At 37.1% G+C, this 19,521-nt stretch overlaps 2 protein-coding genes across 5 annotated transcripts in view; both read right to left on the reverse strand.

The window, feature by feature from the left end:
- The window catches only part of LOC107712700 (collagen alpha-1(XX) chain-like), a 26,639-nt gene extending 10,425 nt beyond the window's left edge, over positions 1-16,214 (reverse strand). Inside the window, exons 1-14 of one of the 2 annotated variants that reach the window (XM_016518031.1) lie at positions 16,124-16,214; positions 15,094-15,215; positions 11,821-11,925; positions 9,390-9,533; positions 7,888-8,043; positions 6,024-6,215; positions 5,257-5,424; positions 4,608-4,727; positions 3,892-4,056; positions 2,895-3,053; positions 2,624-2,793; positions 1,863-1,992; positions 1,192-1,337; positions 963-1,092 (exon numbers count right to left, since the gene is read on the reverse strand). In XM_016518031.1, the coding sequence (XP_016373517.1) occupies positions 963-1,092; positions 1,192-1,337; positions 1,863-1,992; positions 2,624-2,793; positions 2,895-3,053; positions 3,892-4,056; positions 4,608-4,727; positions 5,257-5,424; positions 6,024-6,215; positions 7,888-8,043; positions 9,390-9,533; positions 11,821-11,925; positions 15,094-15,190 (1,882 nt within the window). In that variant the 5' untranslated portion in view covers positions 15,191-15,215; positions 16,124-16,214. Of the gene's footprint in view, positions 1-962; positions 1,093-1,191; positions 1,338-1,862; positions 1,993-2,623; positions 2,794-2,894; positions 3,054-3,891; positions 4,057-4,607; positions 4,728-5,256; positions 5,425-6,023; positions 6,216-7,887; positions 8,044-9,015; positions 9,083-9,389; positions 9,534-11,820; positions 11,926-15,093; positions 15,216-16,123 lie in introns of those variants that run through there. The other variant, XM_016518030.1, reaches the window with a different exon arrangement.
- Positions 16,215-16,933: 719 nt separating this feature from the next.
- Positions 16,934-19,521, reverse strand: part of LOC107712705 (solute carrier family 35 member C2-like) — a 9,736-nt gene continuing 7,148 nt past the window's right edge. For 2 of the 3 annotated variants that reach the window (XM_016518038.1, XM_016518039.1), the window contains exons 8-10: positions 18,581-18,756; positions 18,268-18,397; positions 16,934-17,633 (exon numbers count right to left, since the gene is read on the reverse strand). In XM_016518038.1, coding sequence (XP_016373524.1) covers positions 17,506-17,633; positions 18,268-18,397; positions 18,581-18,756 — 434 coding nt within the window. In that variant the 3' untranslated portion in view covers positions 16,934-17,505. The remainder of the gene's footprint in view (positions 17,634-18,267; positions 18,398-18,580; positions 18,757-19,521) is intronic. The other variant, XM_016518037.1, reaches the window with a different exon arrangement.

The raw sequence follows: 19,521 nt of genomic DNA on the forward strand, positions 1-19,521 counted from the left end.
AAAAGGGTTCACAAAAGTCCTTCTTTCAAAAGAGCTGCAGCATTTGTGTCCAGAGCAGAAACAGTTGGTGTAGACATTTTACCACCACATACTGGCTGACAGTTTCAATTCAAGTTTCATGTTATTTTTATCTTTGAGGAACAAAAAGGAAGATCATGGGTTCAGTTATCAGTACCGTCAGGAAATGTCGGTGGGGGAAATTAATGAACAGCGCTCTCTTGCACCCACAATACTCCCAATTGCTCCCTGGGCACTGCAGCAAAAATGGCTGCCCACTGCGCCAGGTGTGTGTTTATGGTGTGTGTGTGTGTGTGTGTGTGTGTGTGTGTGTGTATTCATTCACTACTCACTGCTGTATGTGTGCACTTGGATTGGTAAAATGCAGAGTGGAATTCCAAGTATGGGTGACCACTTGGTTACACACGTCACTTTAGGTTGTTATTTTAAACATGAGAAGCAGCCATCTGTTTTTCTGATCTAATGTATGGTGCTTAATGACAGAAATTAAGTCTATCTGCAGTTAGGATTAAGACATTATTAAAGGTATAGTTCTCCCAAAAATGAAAATTCTGTCAACATTTACTCACCATGATGCCATTGCAAACTTGCATTACTTTTTTTCTTTTGCAGAACACAAAAGAAGATATTATGAAAAATTTTGGCAGTCAAACAGATTTGCTGCCTATTGACTTCAACAGTATAGACAAAAAACAGAATAGCTTCTTTTACATTCCAGAGAATATAGCCATAAAGATGTGGAACGACATGAGGCTGAGTAAATTTTTTCAAAGAGCAGAATTTTTCAATTTTGTGAGAACTATCCCTTTAAGAAGATTTGTCAAACCTATCCAGGACCTGGATAAAAGTGTGTGTGAGCTTGATGGGAAAATGAGTCTCGCACAGACCTCTGTATAGAGTGTGATCTGTTTCTATGAAAGTGCTGATAATGAATCTGTATTTACAGGTGGTGCCGATGGCTGTGATTGGGTCACTGGGATCCTCATCATACAGAGCATAAAGTGTGACTGAATAATCTGTGGACGGCATCAGATCCACCAACTCCACATCCGTTTGAGCAGGTCCAAACTTAACCTGGAACAAAAGACAAGAGCATAGGAACGGCATCACACCATTGTAACATAAATAGAACACCGAGCCACATGGTGAGATGCCACATGATCCCAGACTCACCTCTTTGGCATCATCAGGCTCTCCATCATTGAGTGCTGAATATAAGGCCATGTACTGTGTGGCTCCTGCGGCCGGCTGCCAGCGCACCCGCAGACTGTTAGGGGAGGAAGCGGTGACCTCTAGAGCCTCAGGTATCGCCAATGGTACTTTAATGAGGAGAACATTTATTATGATATGCAGTGGGGTCTACACCTCTGAGACCAAATTACATTATCATAATTTATGAGAGTTTTATCCAAACCAACTTACAAAAAAACAATTCTAGTTTTTTTTAGACAACTAGATTATGAGGCCAGCTAGAGAAGAGAAGAAAAGCAAGCTAAAGAGGAGAACTCCACAAGTTTGTGAGAAATCTGATGATCATGTTCTCCAGAAAGATTTGAGAATAATAAGAGCATATTGAGCTTCAATGGAAGAAGAAAATCTGATCGAATGTACAAAGAGTCACATGATCAGTGTCATAAATGTGCTAATTTGATTAGTGTCCTGGAAATAGTGCAGAATCTGAAATATTTCTTATTCATTTTTGTCATAATATTTGTTTTCAAGTCGCAAAATCCTAAAACTTTCTGCTTCCAAGTTTTGAATCCCAGATTTTCAGTGTGGTCTTGGGCTTTTTATCTATAAATCAGGAAATGTTATGAATGAGCATTTTGAGTGCTGAAACTCACATGTGGTGAAGGTGCCTCTCAAAGCAGAGCCCACATTGTTCTCATAGACAGGAAAGATGGACAGGTGGTATTGTGTCTGTGAAGACAGTCCTGTCAGCAGAGCTGTGGAGCCAGTTCCATTCACCACCACCTGAGATAAGTCAAAAACATGCATATAAATCACACAAAATAGTCTTCTGAATGCAATATTAATTACAGCATAGAAAACGTCCTGTAGGTGGCACCAACAAACCAACTTTTCATCAGTTCCTGGTGCTCAAAAGTAAACCACAGCGATATGATACAAGCAATTCCAGCTTTTAGCATCTTTACAGGATACCAGTCTCCAGCATGTACTAATGGCTGGGAGATACCAACTTTTAGGCAGCATATAGTACTTTCCTACTATATAGGAGGTGAAAAACAGTATGTGAAAAGAGTATGTCCCAACTCACAGTTTGCATAAAACAGTTGGAAAAAGTCCCCGGATGACCTATTATTTCTGGTGAGATTCTAAAGTGTGCATACAGTGGACACTTACTATCCCACAAGGCCATGGGAGAGAAGTTGTGAATGGGAGTGAAGTGATGCAACTGTAGTAAATTATGTAGTACATTAATTAAAACGGACACATTCCTGCTATATAACAAACTTTTTTAACGGTCACAATGTATACTTATTCAAATGAAGTACTTAGAGCGTATGCGATTTCAGACGCAGCCTTAGTCTAACAGACTAACTTCTTATTGTTTGGAGGAGGGTCTCTTTGACGCCTGTCTCACCTCTTTCAGACTCTGTCCTTCAGCGGTGTGGTACACCACTCTGTACTGCTGAGGTCTTTTGCTGGGGACGGTCCAACGCAGGCGCACCTCTCTCGAACCTAGTCCTACATACTGCAGATCAGTTGGGCTGGGATAGGACAGAACTGGGTCCTGAGTGGGACGCTCTATTCCTTCTCGCAAAAGACACATACCAATTTGTTTTAATGGGGGTATGTGGTAGAAACCTGTCAGATCAATATAATGAAGGCTAATGTGTGTGTGATTGACCTACTCTTCGCTTTAATGCGGTCTTCAATCTTGCCACAGAGGATGCGTGCTAGTCTTCCCACCAGTTTACTGAGCAGAGGAAAATCATTCACATTATACACATTTAGCTCCAGCGGTTCAGACGCCACCTGCCTCAACTCTGCCTCATCTGCATTTTTCACACCTGGACATGAGTGGGAAAGAAAGAAAGAAAGAAAACTTTATATGTTAATATACACATAACTATAGGTCATTTCAATATGCACTAACATATACAGTATTTACACTACCATTCAAAAGACTGTGACCAGTAAGATTTTTTTTAAAGAAGTAACACTTGTATTCAGCAAAGATGCATAGAATTGTTAAAAACAAAAGTGACAAAGTGACGATGTTACATAAGATTTATATTTCAAATAAATGCTGTTCTTTTGAACTTTATATTCAACGTGAATGTGAAATGAAGGCCAAGCATGGTAACCCATAATCAGAATTTGTCCTCTGCATTTAAACGACCAAGTTTGCACTCACATTAGGAGCAGTGAGTAGTGAAAATCGAACCTGCGAGGTAACAAATTGGACTCTCTAACCATTATGCCACAAATGCCCTAAATAATAAATCAAAGAAACCTGAAAATAAGAAATGTTTCTGGACCACAAAATCAGCATACTAAAATAATTTCTGAAGAATCATGTGAAACTGAAGACTGGAGTAATGCCTGCTGAAAATTCAGCTTTGCCATCATAGGAATAAATTACATTTTAAAATATATTCAAATAAAAAAAAATCAGTTATTGTAAATTATAATAACATTTCACTATATTACTGTTTTGATTATATTTTTGATCCAAGAAATGCAGCCTTGGTGAGCAAAAGAGACTTTTCAAAAACATAAAAAAAGATCTTACCGACTCCAAACTTTTTAACTGTTGCGTATTCATTAGCAAACAGCATTCATCTTCACAAAGCATCTCTGAAATTCATTACACTCATTGTGTAATTTGCTAAAAGAGGCTCTCACCTATAGCAATGATCTCTATGCCGGCATTCTTCAGCCTGTTGGCTGCAGCAATAGCATCATCCTGAGATTTCCCATCAGTCAGCAGCAGCAGGAACTGTGGGGTGTTGGGTCGTGCCCCCACCTCCTCCTTCAGATTGTTCTCAAGAGCATGTATGAGAGCCTGACCTGAAATAATTACATTATAATGTTAAAAATGAACAGCGAAGATGGTCAAATTTGCAGAAAAACTCTCGTATTGGTTTCATATAGGATTAAGTCAATAGGATTCATATTATTAGGTAACAAAAAACAATAAGCCAGAAGATGCTGTGCGTTTAGTAACTTTACAGTGAACAAGATGTGTTGGAAATAATGCAAATCAGACTGCCTAAAACCCTCTTTACCGTGGTAAAAAAATTATTGCTTATAAATGGTGACAACAACAATATGATAAAAAAAACATAAATGTTCAATAGATATTAAAGGATGCATGCCATTGGTTATACTGGTTCTGGCCTGTAAATGTAGCTTGTTAATGTTATCAGTATCAGTCCAATAACTAAAATATGTAGGTATATTTACAGGTAAATGCTTATATAGGATGCATTTATCTGCATTGTCCAACAACTCTGAATATGGCTCATCCAACTAGAAATTAGACTCTGAACCTTCCTTTTTAGAACATTTATTAATCCCAGGTTGTTAAGAAATATACTGGGTGTAATATCTACAGTTACCTGTGAAAGTGTTGCCTCCCTTGTATCTGAAGTTCCTGATGGCCTCCAGGAGCGGCTCTCTAGAGGTGAAGTTATTAAGATGCCACTCTGTACGTGGATCTCCACTGTACTGAGATAATGCTGAAATGACAACAAATTAATACTTTTAACCGGCAAGAATGCATTAAATTGATCAAAAGTGACAGTAAAGACATTTATAATGTTACAAAATATTTCTATTCCAAATAAATGCTGATCCTTTATATTGAACTTTCTATACATCAAAGAATCCTGAAAAAATGTATTACAGTTTCCACAAAAATATTAAGCGGCACAACTGTTTTCAACATTGATAATAATTAGAAATGTTTCTTGAGCAGCAAATCAGCGTATTAGAATGATTCCTGGAGGATCCTGTGACACTGAAGACTGGAGTAATGATGCTGAAAATTCAACTTTTCATCACAGGAATAAATTTCATTTTAAACTATAGTTAAATAAAAAACTGTTATTTTAAACTCTAATAACATTTCTTACAGATGCCAAACTGAATGGTAATGTATAAACATGTAAATATTTAAGTAAAGTTTAAATGTGGACACTGAAATGCACAGCTTTGAAACTGCAATGCATATACAATGTATATAGATGATATGAAATAACATCTCACCTATTTGCACACCCTGTGGTCCAATGTGAAAGGGGACAGCCAGGCCCTCCAGGAAGTCACGCACTTTTCTGAAGTTTGTGCGGCCGATGCTCCAGGATCCGTCTACCAGAAGGACCAGATCAGCCTGAGCTCCAGCACTGCATTCAAACGGCTTTCGTGTGGAAACAGCTTAAGACACATGGGCAAGAGTGAACACACCGCCGTTTTAATAAAGGGTAACATCAAGCGTTAAGCAGTGGAACTTAAACTGAGTGTGAGAATGTCTTTTAATGTCTCTTAGACTGTGCATGTTTGTAGTTATATTTTGCTGTGAGGGGTATTCACGGGTCTTTTCACACCTGAAAACATTTTGCAATCCTCTCTGCTCCTATATAAAACAATTTTTGCAATGATTTTGCAAGATCCTATTTGTCAATACATATACTGTTCCTCAATGGTGCATTCCCATCTATGTGTGTGTTTCTTTTACAGATGGGAGGAAGGAGGGAACAAATTTCAGTCCTGAGGGCACACAAGAGGCCCTGATAACAACCTACACAGTGTCATTAACTCTGTTTTGTCCCTAATTCTGTTATTAGCCCTCACTACACAGACACAGGAAACATCAACACGTCTCATTAACTCTGTTAAACACTGGCCCTAACACAGTCAATGTGCGTTTTACATTTATATTTGCATATGGGGTCAATAACAATGAGCACTGATTTTTTCATTAACTGTTTGACCATCTGATTGATTGAATTAATCTGAAATGTGAGTGGCATTACCTGTGACAGTTTGGGTTGAGGTGGTTTTTCTCGGTTTGTTGGTGATGGTGACCTCTTCTCTCACCGACTTCCCTCCATTTTCTTCTTGATCATTTTTATCCTCGGTCTTGGATCGATTCTTGTCTTTCTTCTTTTTCTTTTCTTTGGTGTTTCTGTCAACTTCTGGCTCAAGCTCAGCTACAGCAGGAGACTCTATAGGAGTAGAAAGACATGAGTTAAAGATAAATAGCTAAATATACTGCAGCTAAATGTTATATGACATCAAAAGCTTAAATAAAATGTATGTTAATTTGGTTACTGTTTGGTTTCTGAAGAATATTTGACATTTTTGACTGAAAAATCACTGACAGTTAGATGAGTAACAATAGCGAGTGATGGTGTCTGTAGTATTCCTACACTCCATCTCATTCTAAAAGCAAACTCAGCACAGATGGGCAGCTTCCCCTCCTTGTCCAGTCCCCTGTCCCATTACAACTGCATTAATTACAGGCATTTGGGGGATGAATGGACTCTTATTAATAGGTTAGATAGTAGAGCTGGCGCCAGTTCAACCATCTGTAGCTCCACCAGTAAAACGCTGATAATGACAGAGAGACTACGGGACGGAAGGTCAGCACAGAGTTCCTCTGCTTTGTACACCCAGTTGGGCAGGAACTATAAAAGTATGTTTGGTTTGTCACTAAGAAATGTTATGCTGTTAATACTTCATTTTAGTTTCACACATGGAGCTTGGAGCCAAAACTGCAACAGCAGGTGTACACCGAGCTTTCACACTAAAAATACTTTAATGCAATCAATTATTCTTAACATAAATCATAAATCTAAAAATACTGAAAATGTATTACCTATAAAATATCAACATCAACACATATTTTATGTGATAATCTCTAGAATTATGCCTAGAACACAATATTAAGAAATATACACTACTGTTCAAACGTTTTTGGTCTGTAAGATTTGTTTTTGAAGGAAGCCTCTTATGCTCACCAAGGTTGCATTTATTATTAATAACATAGAAAAAACAGTAATATTGCAAAATATAATTATATTTAAAATAACTGTTTTCTATTTTAATATATTTTAAAATGTTTTAAAATTCCGGTGTGGACATCAAAGATTTTTTTCAGACATTACATTCTAATATGCTGATTTTCTGCTCAAGGAACATTTTTATTATTATCAATGTTGAAAACAGTTGTGATGCTTAATATTTTTGTGGAAACAGTGATATGGAAGCTCCTGTCGCCAAGTCAAATTCCTTGTGTGTGTAAACATACTTGGTAATAAAGCTCCCTCTGATTCTGACTTTATTTTTTTGGGATTCTTTGATGAATAGAAATTTCAAAAGAACAACATTTATCTGAATTTTTTTTCAACAATGTATGTCTTTACTGTTACATTTGATCAATGCAATGAATCCTTGTAGAATACAAATATTTATTCATTTAAAAATATATATTTATTACTGACCCCAAACTTTTGAACAGCAGTATATAAAACATTAAAAGTCTATTTCCCAAAAGATTGTGTTGACATTGACAAATACATACATAGTTCTATCACGACAAATCTCAGAAGATTTTAGCATTGTAATGGATATGACAATGTTAATGTATTTGGTCTTGCCGGAATAGATCTGCTACGCTGCTGCTGCTGTTGGTTATTGCTTTTGTTATAGATTATTGCTGCTGCTGCAAAGCAAGTACAGGAACTTGCTACTGCCAATACAACGCTGTGAATATCATCAGTTTGCTTTAACAACCCATCAGCCTGCGCCATCTAGACTTTCAGGACATAACTTTTTAACTCAGGACAGGCATTTAACTCCTAGGAAACTGGCAGACAATGTTTGCAGATCCTCTACCTGTAGTCGTTGGTTCTCGGTAGAGCACAGTGGGAAAGGCCGCTAGAGCCTCAGTCACGTCATCCACCTCTCCAGATCCAGAACCAATGGAGTGAGTTTTTTTCTTCTGCTCTCTGTTCCCACTACGGATCAGCTCTTCCTCACGCAACCCATCGACTGAGAGGAAATGATGAACAGGGAAAGAGTGTGTGTAAACAATTTTTGCTGATTTGTTTAGTAAACTATTAGGTAAATCCTATAATATAAAACTAAAAAAATATAAAAAGTGTTTAAGCCCCATTTTATTAACACCTTTCTGACATATAAGCAGATCCACATGGAAAAACTGAGTTATTGCTTAGGCTTTTAGGAGGGAACAATGGAATAATCCCCCTCAGACAAGCAAGCATGGCCCTCTAGCCAAACCACACGACTGGCCTGTCCAGACCTGCACGGGGCGACACAGTAACCTACTCTTCCAACCTTTCATCCCAACATATCACAGATGTTTGACATAGTCTGCATCTTTTGACAATGACAACACCAGGCTATTATGGAATAAAATCTGATCTCCTATAACGAAATACTTTTATCACTGGTATTTACATTCTTATTTTAGCACAGTTACAGCTGGAGTGAAATCTGAATGCTAAGTCAGGTATTTCATCATTTCATATCAGGTTTTTTTCAGGGAGGTCGTTTTGGTGGGACATTAATGTGTTTTAAAGGGAATTCCAAAAGTGTTTTGTGCCTGTAAAGACACAAGCGTCAGTCCCAGGCTGTAATCCAGCAGGAATCCACCATTCCACACTGTCAATTACAGACAGTTCCCTTTTGAACACTGTGTGTGTGTGTGTGTGTGTGTGTGTGTGGAGTATGTAATGTGTTAAAAGGGATTGTTTCTGTACTTTGGAACTTTGTGCTGACAGCTTATGACCGCTGGGAACTTCGACGTACAGATTTCTGCTTCTTGTGCACAAAAAGCACTTTGGGAAGATCCCCCACCTCCAACAACAAATCAGAAGGGAAACCTCTAATCTGAATTTAACTTTAAGGCATACTGTAACTTACACCACCGAACAGCACCCTAGGACAATTCTAACCACATTCACAACCACATAGCAACATCCTCTAATCCTCCATTCTTACCAGTGAAGCGTCTTTTTGCAATGAGCTTCTCCTGTGTCCCATTGAGCACCATAACTTGGAGGAGATATGTGTGTGTGTGTGTGTGTGTGTGTGTGTGGAGTATGTAATGTGTTAAAAGGGATTGTTTCTGTACTTTGGAACTTTGTGCTGACAGCTTATGACCGCTGGGAACTTCGACGTACAGATTTCTGCTTCTTGTGCACAAAAAGCACTTTGGGAAGATCCCCCACCTCCAACAACAAATCAGAAGGGAAACCTCTAATCTGAATTTAACTTTAAGGCATACTGTAACTTACACCACCGAACAGCACCCTAGGACAATTCTAACCACATTCACAACCACATAGCAACATCCTCTAATCCTCCATTCTTACCAGTGAAGCGTCTTTTTGCAATGAGCTTCTCCTGTGTCCCATTGAGCACCATAACTTGGAGGAGATACTCCTGTCTGGGGTCCAGGCCTGCCACTGTTGCACGGCCGCGTATGGTTGTGAGCATCAGCTCTGGCTGAGGAACCTCTGGAAAACAGCAAGAAAGGGTGATTTAGATTTAAAGCAGTTTATTTGTGTAATTTTTATGCCACTAGCATCACCAAACACTTCTATTGGATAGAGAAGCAGATAGTCCCGTCCCAAACTCACACCATCGCTCGAGCTAAGGAAGTTCGCTTGAATTTTTTTATATAAAAAGGTTTATTGTACTATTTGCAATGTTCCTGATCATTTCAGTCAGAACAGTTTGAGACTGAGATTATTTTGTGAACCCGTCATAATGTAATGCAGCTTTGCAAAGTTGAAATTGAATGACAGGGTTAAAATACAGTTCACTTTTGACTGCACAGCAAACCTGCAGCTTACTAAGTGTCAGAGGGTGGAAAATGGTCGTAAAAAACAAAAAACAAAAAACAAAAAACGTACTGCTTTTGTCTTAAAAAAATATTAGGAGTGCATCTATTTAAAAATATATATATAAAACAAAAATGTAATCATTAAAAAAATTATGTAACCAAAAAATTCAATTAAGGTGAATTGCAGTTTTAAGTAATTTTATGTGATCAAAACTAAAATCAAGTATTTACTTGTGAAAAGTGATAATTGCCGTTACACATTTTGAAGGCTGTGCCTTCCGGAGGTCACATCAACATATTTTTTAGAAAAGTTACCATTATAAAATTTAATATAATTCCCTGTGAGGCATAAATTACTGTAATTTCTGTCTTACTTTGGAATATAAATGTTGCTTTTCTAAAAAGAGACAGACTTGATGACGCATGCGATTGACAAATGCAACCACCGGAAGGCGCAGACTTCGAAATCAGGCACAGCATGTGGGTTTTCATTTCAAGGTACGAGGGAAAATTAGAGTAGTGAATTATTATACTTATATAGAGAATGGGCAGTGAGAAATTGCACAGAAGACGGCAGAGTGTGAGATTTTATTGTGAAACATGAACGTCTATTTCTGTCTGTCTCTGCCTGGAGCACTGTGGGCATGTGTGCTGTTTGTTTTGCTGTGTGAACTTTCTCAAGACTGCAGCAGACCTGTCTGAACTCACCTAACTGAGCACGGGGCGGAACAGTAGATGAGAGAGACAAAGATAAAGACAGAGAGAGAGAGATAGAGAGAGAGAGAGAGAGACGGTGGGAAAGAGAGAGGGGAAGAGAAGGGATTTAACTGAAAGATATGGACACACATATAAAGTGGTAAAAAAAAAAAAAAAAACAAGACGAGAAGTCAGACAGAAGAGATATGAGCAAAGGTTATGACTATCCTGATTCAATCATTGCTCAAAAATTCCTCACCTGTTCTGAATGCTTACTCAGTGGGACAAGAATGTACTGCACTACAAAGAAAGAAAGAAAGAAAGAAAGAAAGAAAGAAAGGCCCTTGATAATGTATGGCTTAAATTTGCAATTCGTTATTCATTTTTAATAAGGTGATAATACATCATAATATTCAAGTTTCTTTTAAAAATAAGTAACTTTTCTATCCATTTGATTTATTTACTGACAAACACAGGTGCTTTTTTGTTTCTAAATCTCAAATGCTGTGATTCAGTGGAATCCAGTTCCTGTTATGTGTAGCAGACAAAATTTGGGTGTTTCCACAGAGCAGCGGATGATTTAATCTCCCCTGGAGCAACCAGTTATGACTGCTATACGCTATGTTGATCATGACAATCAGTGAGATTTTTTTTTTTTTTTTGAAGAAAGAAAGAAATTTAAAAAAAATTAATTATTTATTAAGAATTATTATCTATTTAGCAAGGATGCATTAAATTGATTATAACTGACAGTTAGGATTTCTACATTGTTACAAAAAATATATTTTGAAATAAATACTGTTCTTTTGAACTTTCTAATTAACAAAGAATCCTGAAAAAAAGCTTTATGGTTTCCACAAAAAAACAAACAAACAAACAAAATTAAGCAGTTTATATTATAAAATATTAAACTTTTTTAAACATCGATAATAAGAAGAAATATTTATTGAGAAGCAAATCGGCATATTAGAATGATTTCTGAAGGATCATGTGACACTGAAGACTGAAAATTTTAAAATACATTAAAATCAGTTTTCATTTTAAACTGTAAAAATATTATTTCACAATAGTACTATTTTTACTGTATTTTTGACAAATAAATGCAGCCTAGGTGGGCATAAGAGATGTCTTTTAAAAACCTGACCCCAAACATTTGAACGGTACTGTTTCTATATGGCACTGCATGCACATACTTTTACTTTTTACTTATAGTAAAAAGTAATAATGTAATCTTAATTAGTTACCATTAACTGCAGTCTCACCTGTGATGGGCCGCACACGGACCTTATAGCCCTGCACCAGCCCTTCCGCCTCCTTCCATTTCATCTGCAGCCGATCTTCAGACAGAACAGTCAGCTTCAGCCGGCCTGGAAATGTATATAAAGACTTTATGCAACATGTTTTGTGGGAATACAAGTTCACACCACATTATTAGCAAAGAAAACAGATGGATTAAGACTGATAGTTATTTGAAAGTCCGATAAGTTTGTGTCTACAGACAGATGCACACACAATGAATATATGTGTAATAGCATAAGTCAGATGAGGGACAAAAACAAGCCTTTAACTCCTAGAGAGAATCATGGGAAAAGAGGTCTGTATGTGGGGCTTTGGGCAATGCTAAGATATGTATGTCTTGAAAGATCAAAGTCTTCCTCTAAAAGCATCTCAATGGCTTTTTTCCCTCTACTTCCCCTCTGAGAAGTTCTAATATTTGAACGGGAAGTTTTTCATTCATTCCTCTTTTTCCTTCATCACTGTTCTCTTGCTCAACTCTGCCCTTGTCTTCAGCTTATCTGCATAATTTCCACATGCCAGCTTGCCACAATCCCCTCTTTCATGTTCCCTGCTCCATCTTCCCCTCTCCCCAGCTGTCCACAAGCGCTCAAAGCAGGCCCTGTAATGCCCTGCAGGGTAACAGGGGGTTGAGGACCACAGGAAATCTGCTTTTCAGTGGGGTTGAAGGTCAGCCTGAAGGGGCTGCATGCATGTAATGTCATAGTCCAGATGAGTGTTACAATGAGGATGACCCCAAAAAACATGGAGATCTTTGTCCCCTCTTACTGTAGTGTCTTGAAGCTCCTGATTATGTTATTGGGGGAATAAAATCGGGTAAATGGTAAAATGCTGGGTTCATGCACTGTAAAAAAAAATGTTTTATTAGGTATGGAAAACATGCTTCATGTGGTAACAACATCCAAATTAACAGGTTTCATTAAAAAGGAAAAAAAACAAATATATATATATATATATATATATATACGCATACATACATATATATATTATTATTATTATAAAAGCAGGCACTTCATGCATTGTAAAAAAAAAAGTTTTATCAGGTATAAAAATGATGACACATTAAAATGATTAGATTTAATTCAAGTAAAAATATATCGTATTTTTTTATATAATATTATAATATTGTAATATATTATTACTGTTGTTAAATTAACATGTTGAATTCAAGTAAAATTATTATTATTATAATTATTACTATTATATATGACGATTACCTGCATTAGATTAAAGCAATAAAAGTCATTTTAAGGGTGAAATTCAGTAGAAATAGCTTCTTAAGGTAACATTTTTACAGTGTGGAAACAAATAAATATCCATGCTCTGCATTAACTGGCAGTGGATCAGGGAAGCATTCTGGCCGACACAGCAGCACCACCAACCCAGAAGTCAACAAATGTGCGGCCAACTGCTCAGACAAAAACAGTGAGGAAAGCACACGCGCAGCATGTATCCTCTAGGGATGACAGAGATAACAAGAGGCCTAGAGAGGACACATAAATTATTCCAAGCATTTTTAAGGCAAATTTCTTTCCCAAATGTAGCAACATCCACCAAGGCCTATGTGCAGTTATCTAGGGATTCCACAGTGTTGCACAATGGCCTCAGGGAACAAGTTTACATTCTAGACTATTCTTTTCTGCTGTGCTGCTAACCAAGAATTTCCTTCCCTTGGGGAAAGGTACAATAAAAAAAAAATCAGTATCATTTGGCTAAAAAAGGAGTTTAAAATGTTAGTGTTTCTGCACTGTTACAGGTTTTTCATTGTTTTGTGGGGTTTCAACACACTTTTCTAGCAAGTGGGTTGTAAATTTGGTCCCATTAGGACTTTTAGGAATGCAGATGACATTTCACTAACAAAACAAAAGCTGTGTGTTTTCTGACAGTATTTCGGATGCTATCCTAACTAATCAAGACAGAATAAATTATCTGTGGATGCATTTACCGATGTCTTATCAATGTGATATATTATAGGTACCATATAATAGTACTACAGTACCAGCATTAACATTCAGAAAACACAGTTATAATGAGATATAATTTCATAATCGGAATTAACGGTTAAAAGTATAATTTCTGTTCCACTAGGAAACTACCGGTAATATGTAAACGAATGGTATACTTATATTTGTTTCAGTCAGGACCACTTCGTCAAATTTATTACAATAATATAGCATACAGTTAGTGCTGGCAGTATGGTTCTGTTCTGGGCAAAACTCCCCACACCTGTCCATGCAGCCATGCTTGGATGGAGCGGGGAGAGCAGCAAGTCAACCCCCACCTGGGGTACAGAACAGATCCAGTATATGCATTGCATACATAATTACAATTCACAATTTACATGAGTTGTAGAAAATACAAAATACATGATAGAGAATGCTTGCAATATAGTGAACTGTATACGAAGAAAAGGAGAAAAAAAAATCAGATAAGATTACAGGTTCCGTTAGGTGGAGTTGGGGTTGGAGGAGGGAGTTGAATTGCGAGCAGCGATGCGATAGAAGAGACGCTGGAGAATGGGAATTTAAATGGACCGCTGTGATAAGTGTCAAAACTGGATTGGTACACGTCAGGAACAGCTGACTATCAGCTGATGCGAGCTTGACTGACGTGGCCTGCCTGAACTAACACGATGCTTGATTTCTGCACACTTGGTTAGGAATATTTTAACATTCAAAGCTACACACTTCACCTTTAAACAAATAAGAAAGGGAATGTAGTTCTGCACCAGAAGGGAGCTATATGTGGATTGCTATTTTTGTTTCTGGGCATGAATGCTACTTGACCCTTAATTTCATTTTGAAGTGCACAGGCATTGCATTTTGGTTCGAAAAGAGGGCATCTAATTATGGAAGCACCAGCAATTATACACGGTTCTCAAATTCTGACCATTTTCAAGGACGCAGACACATTTGTGCAAAAATACAGAAACAAACACAGTTTGGGGCTTACAAAATGTGATCATATTTTGATTTTATTTTATCGTCATCTGCCGGCTTTTAAATGTGCATATTTATTTTCCCTATGTTTACATTTAGATTATCTTTGATTTTTACTTTTTCATGTTTTAATTTTCATATATTTAGACAAAATAGTATTCAAATTTGATATTGTCCCTTTTTCAGTTATCAGTCATAACATAAAAATAATTCTCAACATCAGGCAAAGTTTTAATGTTGATTCATATCTAGAAAAAAAAAAGAGCAAGCTTGAGTGAAAGGTAAAAGACAACATCTAACCCTGGCAATGGACTTCAGAAACCAGCATCAGGAGAACTGTCACCAGGATGAGTGTCGTTCGCTCTGATGGGACGAGAGAAAAACTGTGGGCCGTCATGATTGCGCTGGTATCAATTAAAGACCTGTGGGAAAATAGTCACTGTGAGCAAAGTGAAAAATTTGTGTAACTTTCATTCACTCCAAACAGACATCAAAACAGAGGAGATCATAATAACATAAACAGCAGTTATGGATGGTGGCACCATAAAGCTGTTGTTTTCGGATGAAGCCACAAAAAGAGAACACCCCAAACTTTTTAATGCCACACAGCTTTAAATATACCCCCTAACCAATGAGGAGTGAAAAAAGAGAGACACAGAGAGATGGGACACTTACAGAAAAGGCTGCACCAAAACTGGTCATTACAGACCCATTGAAGACTATTACAAGACAAGGTTGGGAAAGCTGAACACCTGTTATATACATGTATAACCAGACTGTACAAAATCTGAATGTAGGCTAGTGTAGGCTATCCAGCATGTGAACTGTCCCATTAAAATCCCACCACAACCCAAATCAATTGAAAGAACAGAATCTTCTCGGCAGTGCGTTGGTCTGATTCACACAAATATTGTGTGATATCATAATAAGACGGCCTTTACATGCATTGGCTTGTTGTACTGAATACAGCAGAAATAGATATTACGGGAACTTTAAAACTCCGAATCGTTGAATCTGATGTGGTACCACACCTACAGTGAGCTGTCGAAAGCTATTACCGCTACACAAGCGCATTATGAAACCTAAAACTGAGGCAGTCCGCATAAATGAGATAAACTGTGTACTACTAAGTGGTGATGAGACGACCGTTTTACTCATTATTAACTCAAACATGACTTATATAAATATTGCTTAACTCAGTCACACTTGTAAACCAGAAGGAATAATACAGCGAGTCAAAGCGAATTAAAATATTACATTTAAAACAGCAACAGCTTCTGTATCTGCAGCCAAGCAATGAAAACACACACATAGAAATAAGGTCGTTTACCTGAAGCTGAAGCGTGTACCTGGCGCATTCCACACAGTCACAGGTAAGAGATGTTAACACATTGAGTCCCGGTCACTCACTCCTATTTGCTGCCGTTCATTTCTCTACTTTGGTTTGGGTTAGGTGTGAAATCTGATACGGGTGCCGTGCCCTCCTCTAGTAATATAGAGGCGGGGAATATAGTCAGTCAGGGTGGTATATAAGCTATTCTGCAAAGCAGAAACTTTGCGTTGCCTAGACAGAGACTGTTTTTGAGACAAAGGGCCTGCACATGAAACTTACTTTCTTCTTTTAGGCTATATAAACAAACAAACAAATCAAAAAGCTCCCAGCACACAGGCTGAAGGACGCATACTTTTGTCTTAACTGAATTCATTCCCATCCTCTAATCTAAAACAACTGCTCTCTTGATCTTCAGACTGCTGGGAAATGAACTGGCCTCCTGACTTCGAAATAAATCCACTAAACAAACTCACTGAACTCAATCAGGTTCATGAATTTAGACTTCCCTGCATCTGCATGAAAACTCCACACAAATCTAATTAGCCTATATAATCTGCTTTGCTGAAGTCTGCCTCCCTGAGAGCTGATAACATAGACTGAATGATGAAAATTAAGTATATAAAACCTAGACAGTAAGTAGGCCTAAACACCATTCACAAAGCCGCCCTGTATAAAGGTAAAAGGGAAGTAATCCATGGTAGAAGAAAACTAAGTTCATTCATTTTATTTAAAAAAAATAGAAGGTAATCCACTCACATTCTATGTCTGAATTAGTAATTATTGTGGGCAAGTAAAACAGAATTGATATTTAGTAAAATAAATCCTTTATTGTCATGTAAACAAATGTGTAAGGCCACTTGGAGATTGGTCCTGTGAGAGATTGATTCCAGCAGCGGTTTTGAAGGTATATTTCACCTATAAATTGAAATTCTGAAAATCAAAACACATATGACTTTTTCTTCAAAGACAAAATGAATTACCATTTTATATCATTATGTAACCTTTTTGGAGTTTGGAGTTTGACAGCCCTTGGTCTCCATCCACTTTCATTCTATGGAAAACATCCTTTTTGTGTTCCTGGACTGGAACGGCATGAGAGTGAGTAAATAATAACTGAAGTGAAATGTTTGGGTAAACTAACCCAGTTGCTTTAAGAGTTCTGTTTTCCCAAGAGCAAAGGATTTCTCTTTTCTCTCAGTATCAAAGAGAGACCAACAGTAAAGATGTAGCCCAGTACATTAGCTCTTCAGTGTCTTTACAAGGTCACTCAAATCATGCCAGGGGATTGTTGAGTATCTGTGGTCAATGTGACCATTGATATGAGCCTTTAAAGGAAAACATTCCACAAGCCTATTTATGACATTCATGTCATCCTTGAACTAATAAAGAATCTCATGCTCCTCTTCATCATTTGTGTCTTCACAATAGTCATCTTTTGTCTGTAGAAGTGGAAGCTCAAGGTCCGGGTTGTCTCTGACTGGTAGTTGTCTTACCATGGGGCCATTTCCTATAAAAAGACAGAGATACACACACTAAGAACAATACCTGACCTGCATTCAAGCAAAACAATTATTGATTCAAAAACCAGTTTTGCACATTTTCTTCTTCCTAAGGGTCTGCTGTTTATTTATTAGTATCCATTTTATGACTAAATCTTAATTGATGGTGTTGAACACAATTGATTATACCAGTAGAGATCCAATATTATTTATATGTGAAATTCCCTCTTAAATGTGCTGAGATAATAATAATAATAATAATAATAATAATAAATCTAATTTAAGCTTACTTTCATGAAAAAAAAAAACATGATTGTAAAGAATCTTTTTTATCCATAACAATAACAAAAATAAGATTTTTTTTTTCACATTACAGAAATTATAATGAACCGTTTGTGACATGTTAAATTTTACTTTTAAAATGAACTGTTAACAAACAAGCACTGCATAGTCGAAATCACTTAAAGTCGGCATGAAATGAAAATTTCATAAAATATATTTAGTGCTACTTCAGTTTCATCACAACAAATAAAATGCATCTTTAACATTATACGCAGACACAGGTATGAATCAGCTGTGCCATGTAAATAAGTTTGGTATTGCATTACAATCACCTACAGGCATAATCGGAATGAGTCTTACCTTTGTTATAGTATGTTTTGAGGCCAATATGCAGTGATATGCCAGACAAACATACAGCAAAGCCCAACCAGTTGACTGTGCTCATTTTATCCCCCATGAACTCCACTGCCAGCAGCAGAGTGCACACCTCCTACAGACAGACAGACAGAGAGAATGTCTTTGTGAAGTATATTCATGGCTTAAGGATAATGAAGGCACTGAAACCTAGCTAAGTTACTGAGGAATGGAGAAAAACAAAAAGATGAGGAGGCAAAGAGCTGCTTATTTTAATATATCTCATAAGCATGTGAAAGCGACAAAGATGTATTCTCACCTTAAAAATGCCTGCAATAGATAGCGTAAGACTGGACGTGCGGGACACCAGCAGAAACTCTGAGAAGCCCAGCCCAAATGCCAGCATGCCACCCACAGACAGAGTCAGCAGAGAGTAGAGCAGGTGGGAGAGCTCACTGACCCTGAAGAGCTTCTCTGTGGTACTCACACTCAGCCCTGCTCAGCAATCACAGGATGAAGAAACAAGCAACAGGTTCAGTAAGGATTGCAATGGCATTGGTAACCAAGAGACATATTTTGCGTGAATGAAAATGTAAAATCAAGTGAATGAAATGTATTTTAGGACTATTAAGATTTAATCCGTTGTGACTTTCAAGTATTAGAGCGAAAATGATACTTAAATTATAAAGTAAAACTATAATCTTGAACACATTATGGTAATATTAGTTGTATTAAATCTAAACAGATTTTATTTTAAAAAAATGTGTAGGGGTATATATTTACCCATTACAACAATATGTCTTATTTTTTATTTTAAGGTAAAATATGACCCTGACATTTCTTTGTGAGATTCTCACTTATGGAAGACAAAATACTAAAATACAGATCAAAATAAAGACAGGGATCCCACACTTTCTGACCAATGAATGGCTTTTGTATTTGTTTGTGATGACTAGATAAGGATTTCTTTAAAATGATTTTATAGAGATCACACTCATAAAAGTAATTTCTATGCAGCAAATTATTTAAAGGGGTCATATGATGCTGCTAAAAAGAACATTATTTTGTGTATTTGGTGTAATGAAATGTGTTTATGCGGTTTAAAGTTCAAAAAACATTATTTTCCACATACTGTACATTATTGTTTCTCCTCTATGCCCCGCCTTTTTGAAACGCGTCGATTTTTACAAAACTAATCGGTCTGAAAAGCGAGGTGTGCTCTGATTAGCCAGCTATCCAGTGCGTTGTGATTGGCCAAAT

Source organism: Sinocyclocheilus rhinocerous, unplaced genomic scaffold (genome assembly GCF_001515625.1).
Source record: "Sinocyclocheilus rhinocerous isolate Xijiao unplaced genomic scaffold, SAMN03320098_v1.1 scaffold418, whole genome shotgun sequence".
NCBI lineage: Eukaryota > Metazoa > Chordata > Actinopteri > Cypriniformes > Cyprinidae > Sinocyclocheilus > Sinocyclocheilus rhinocerous.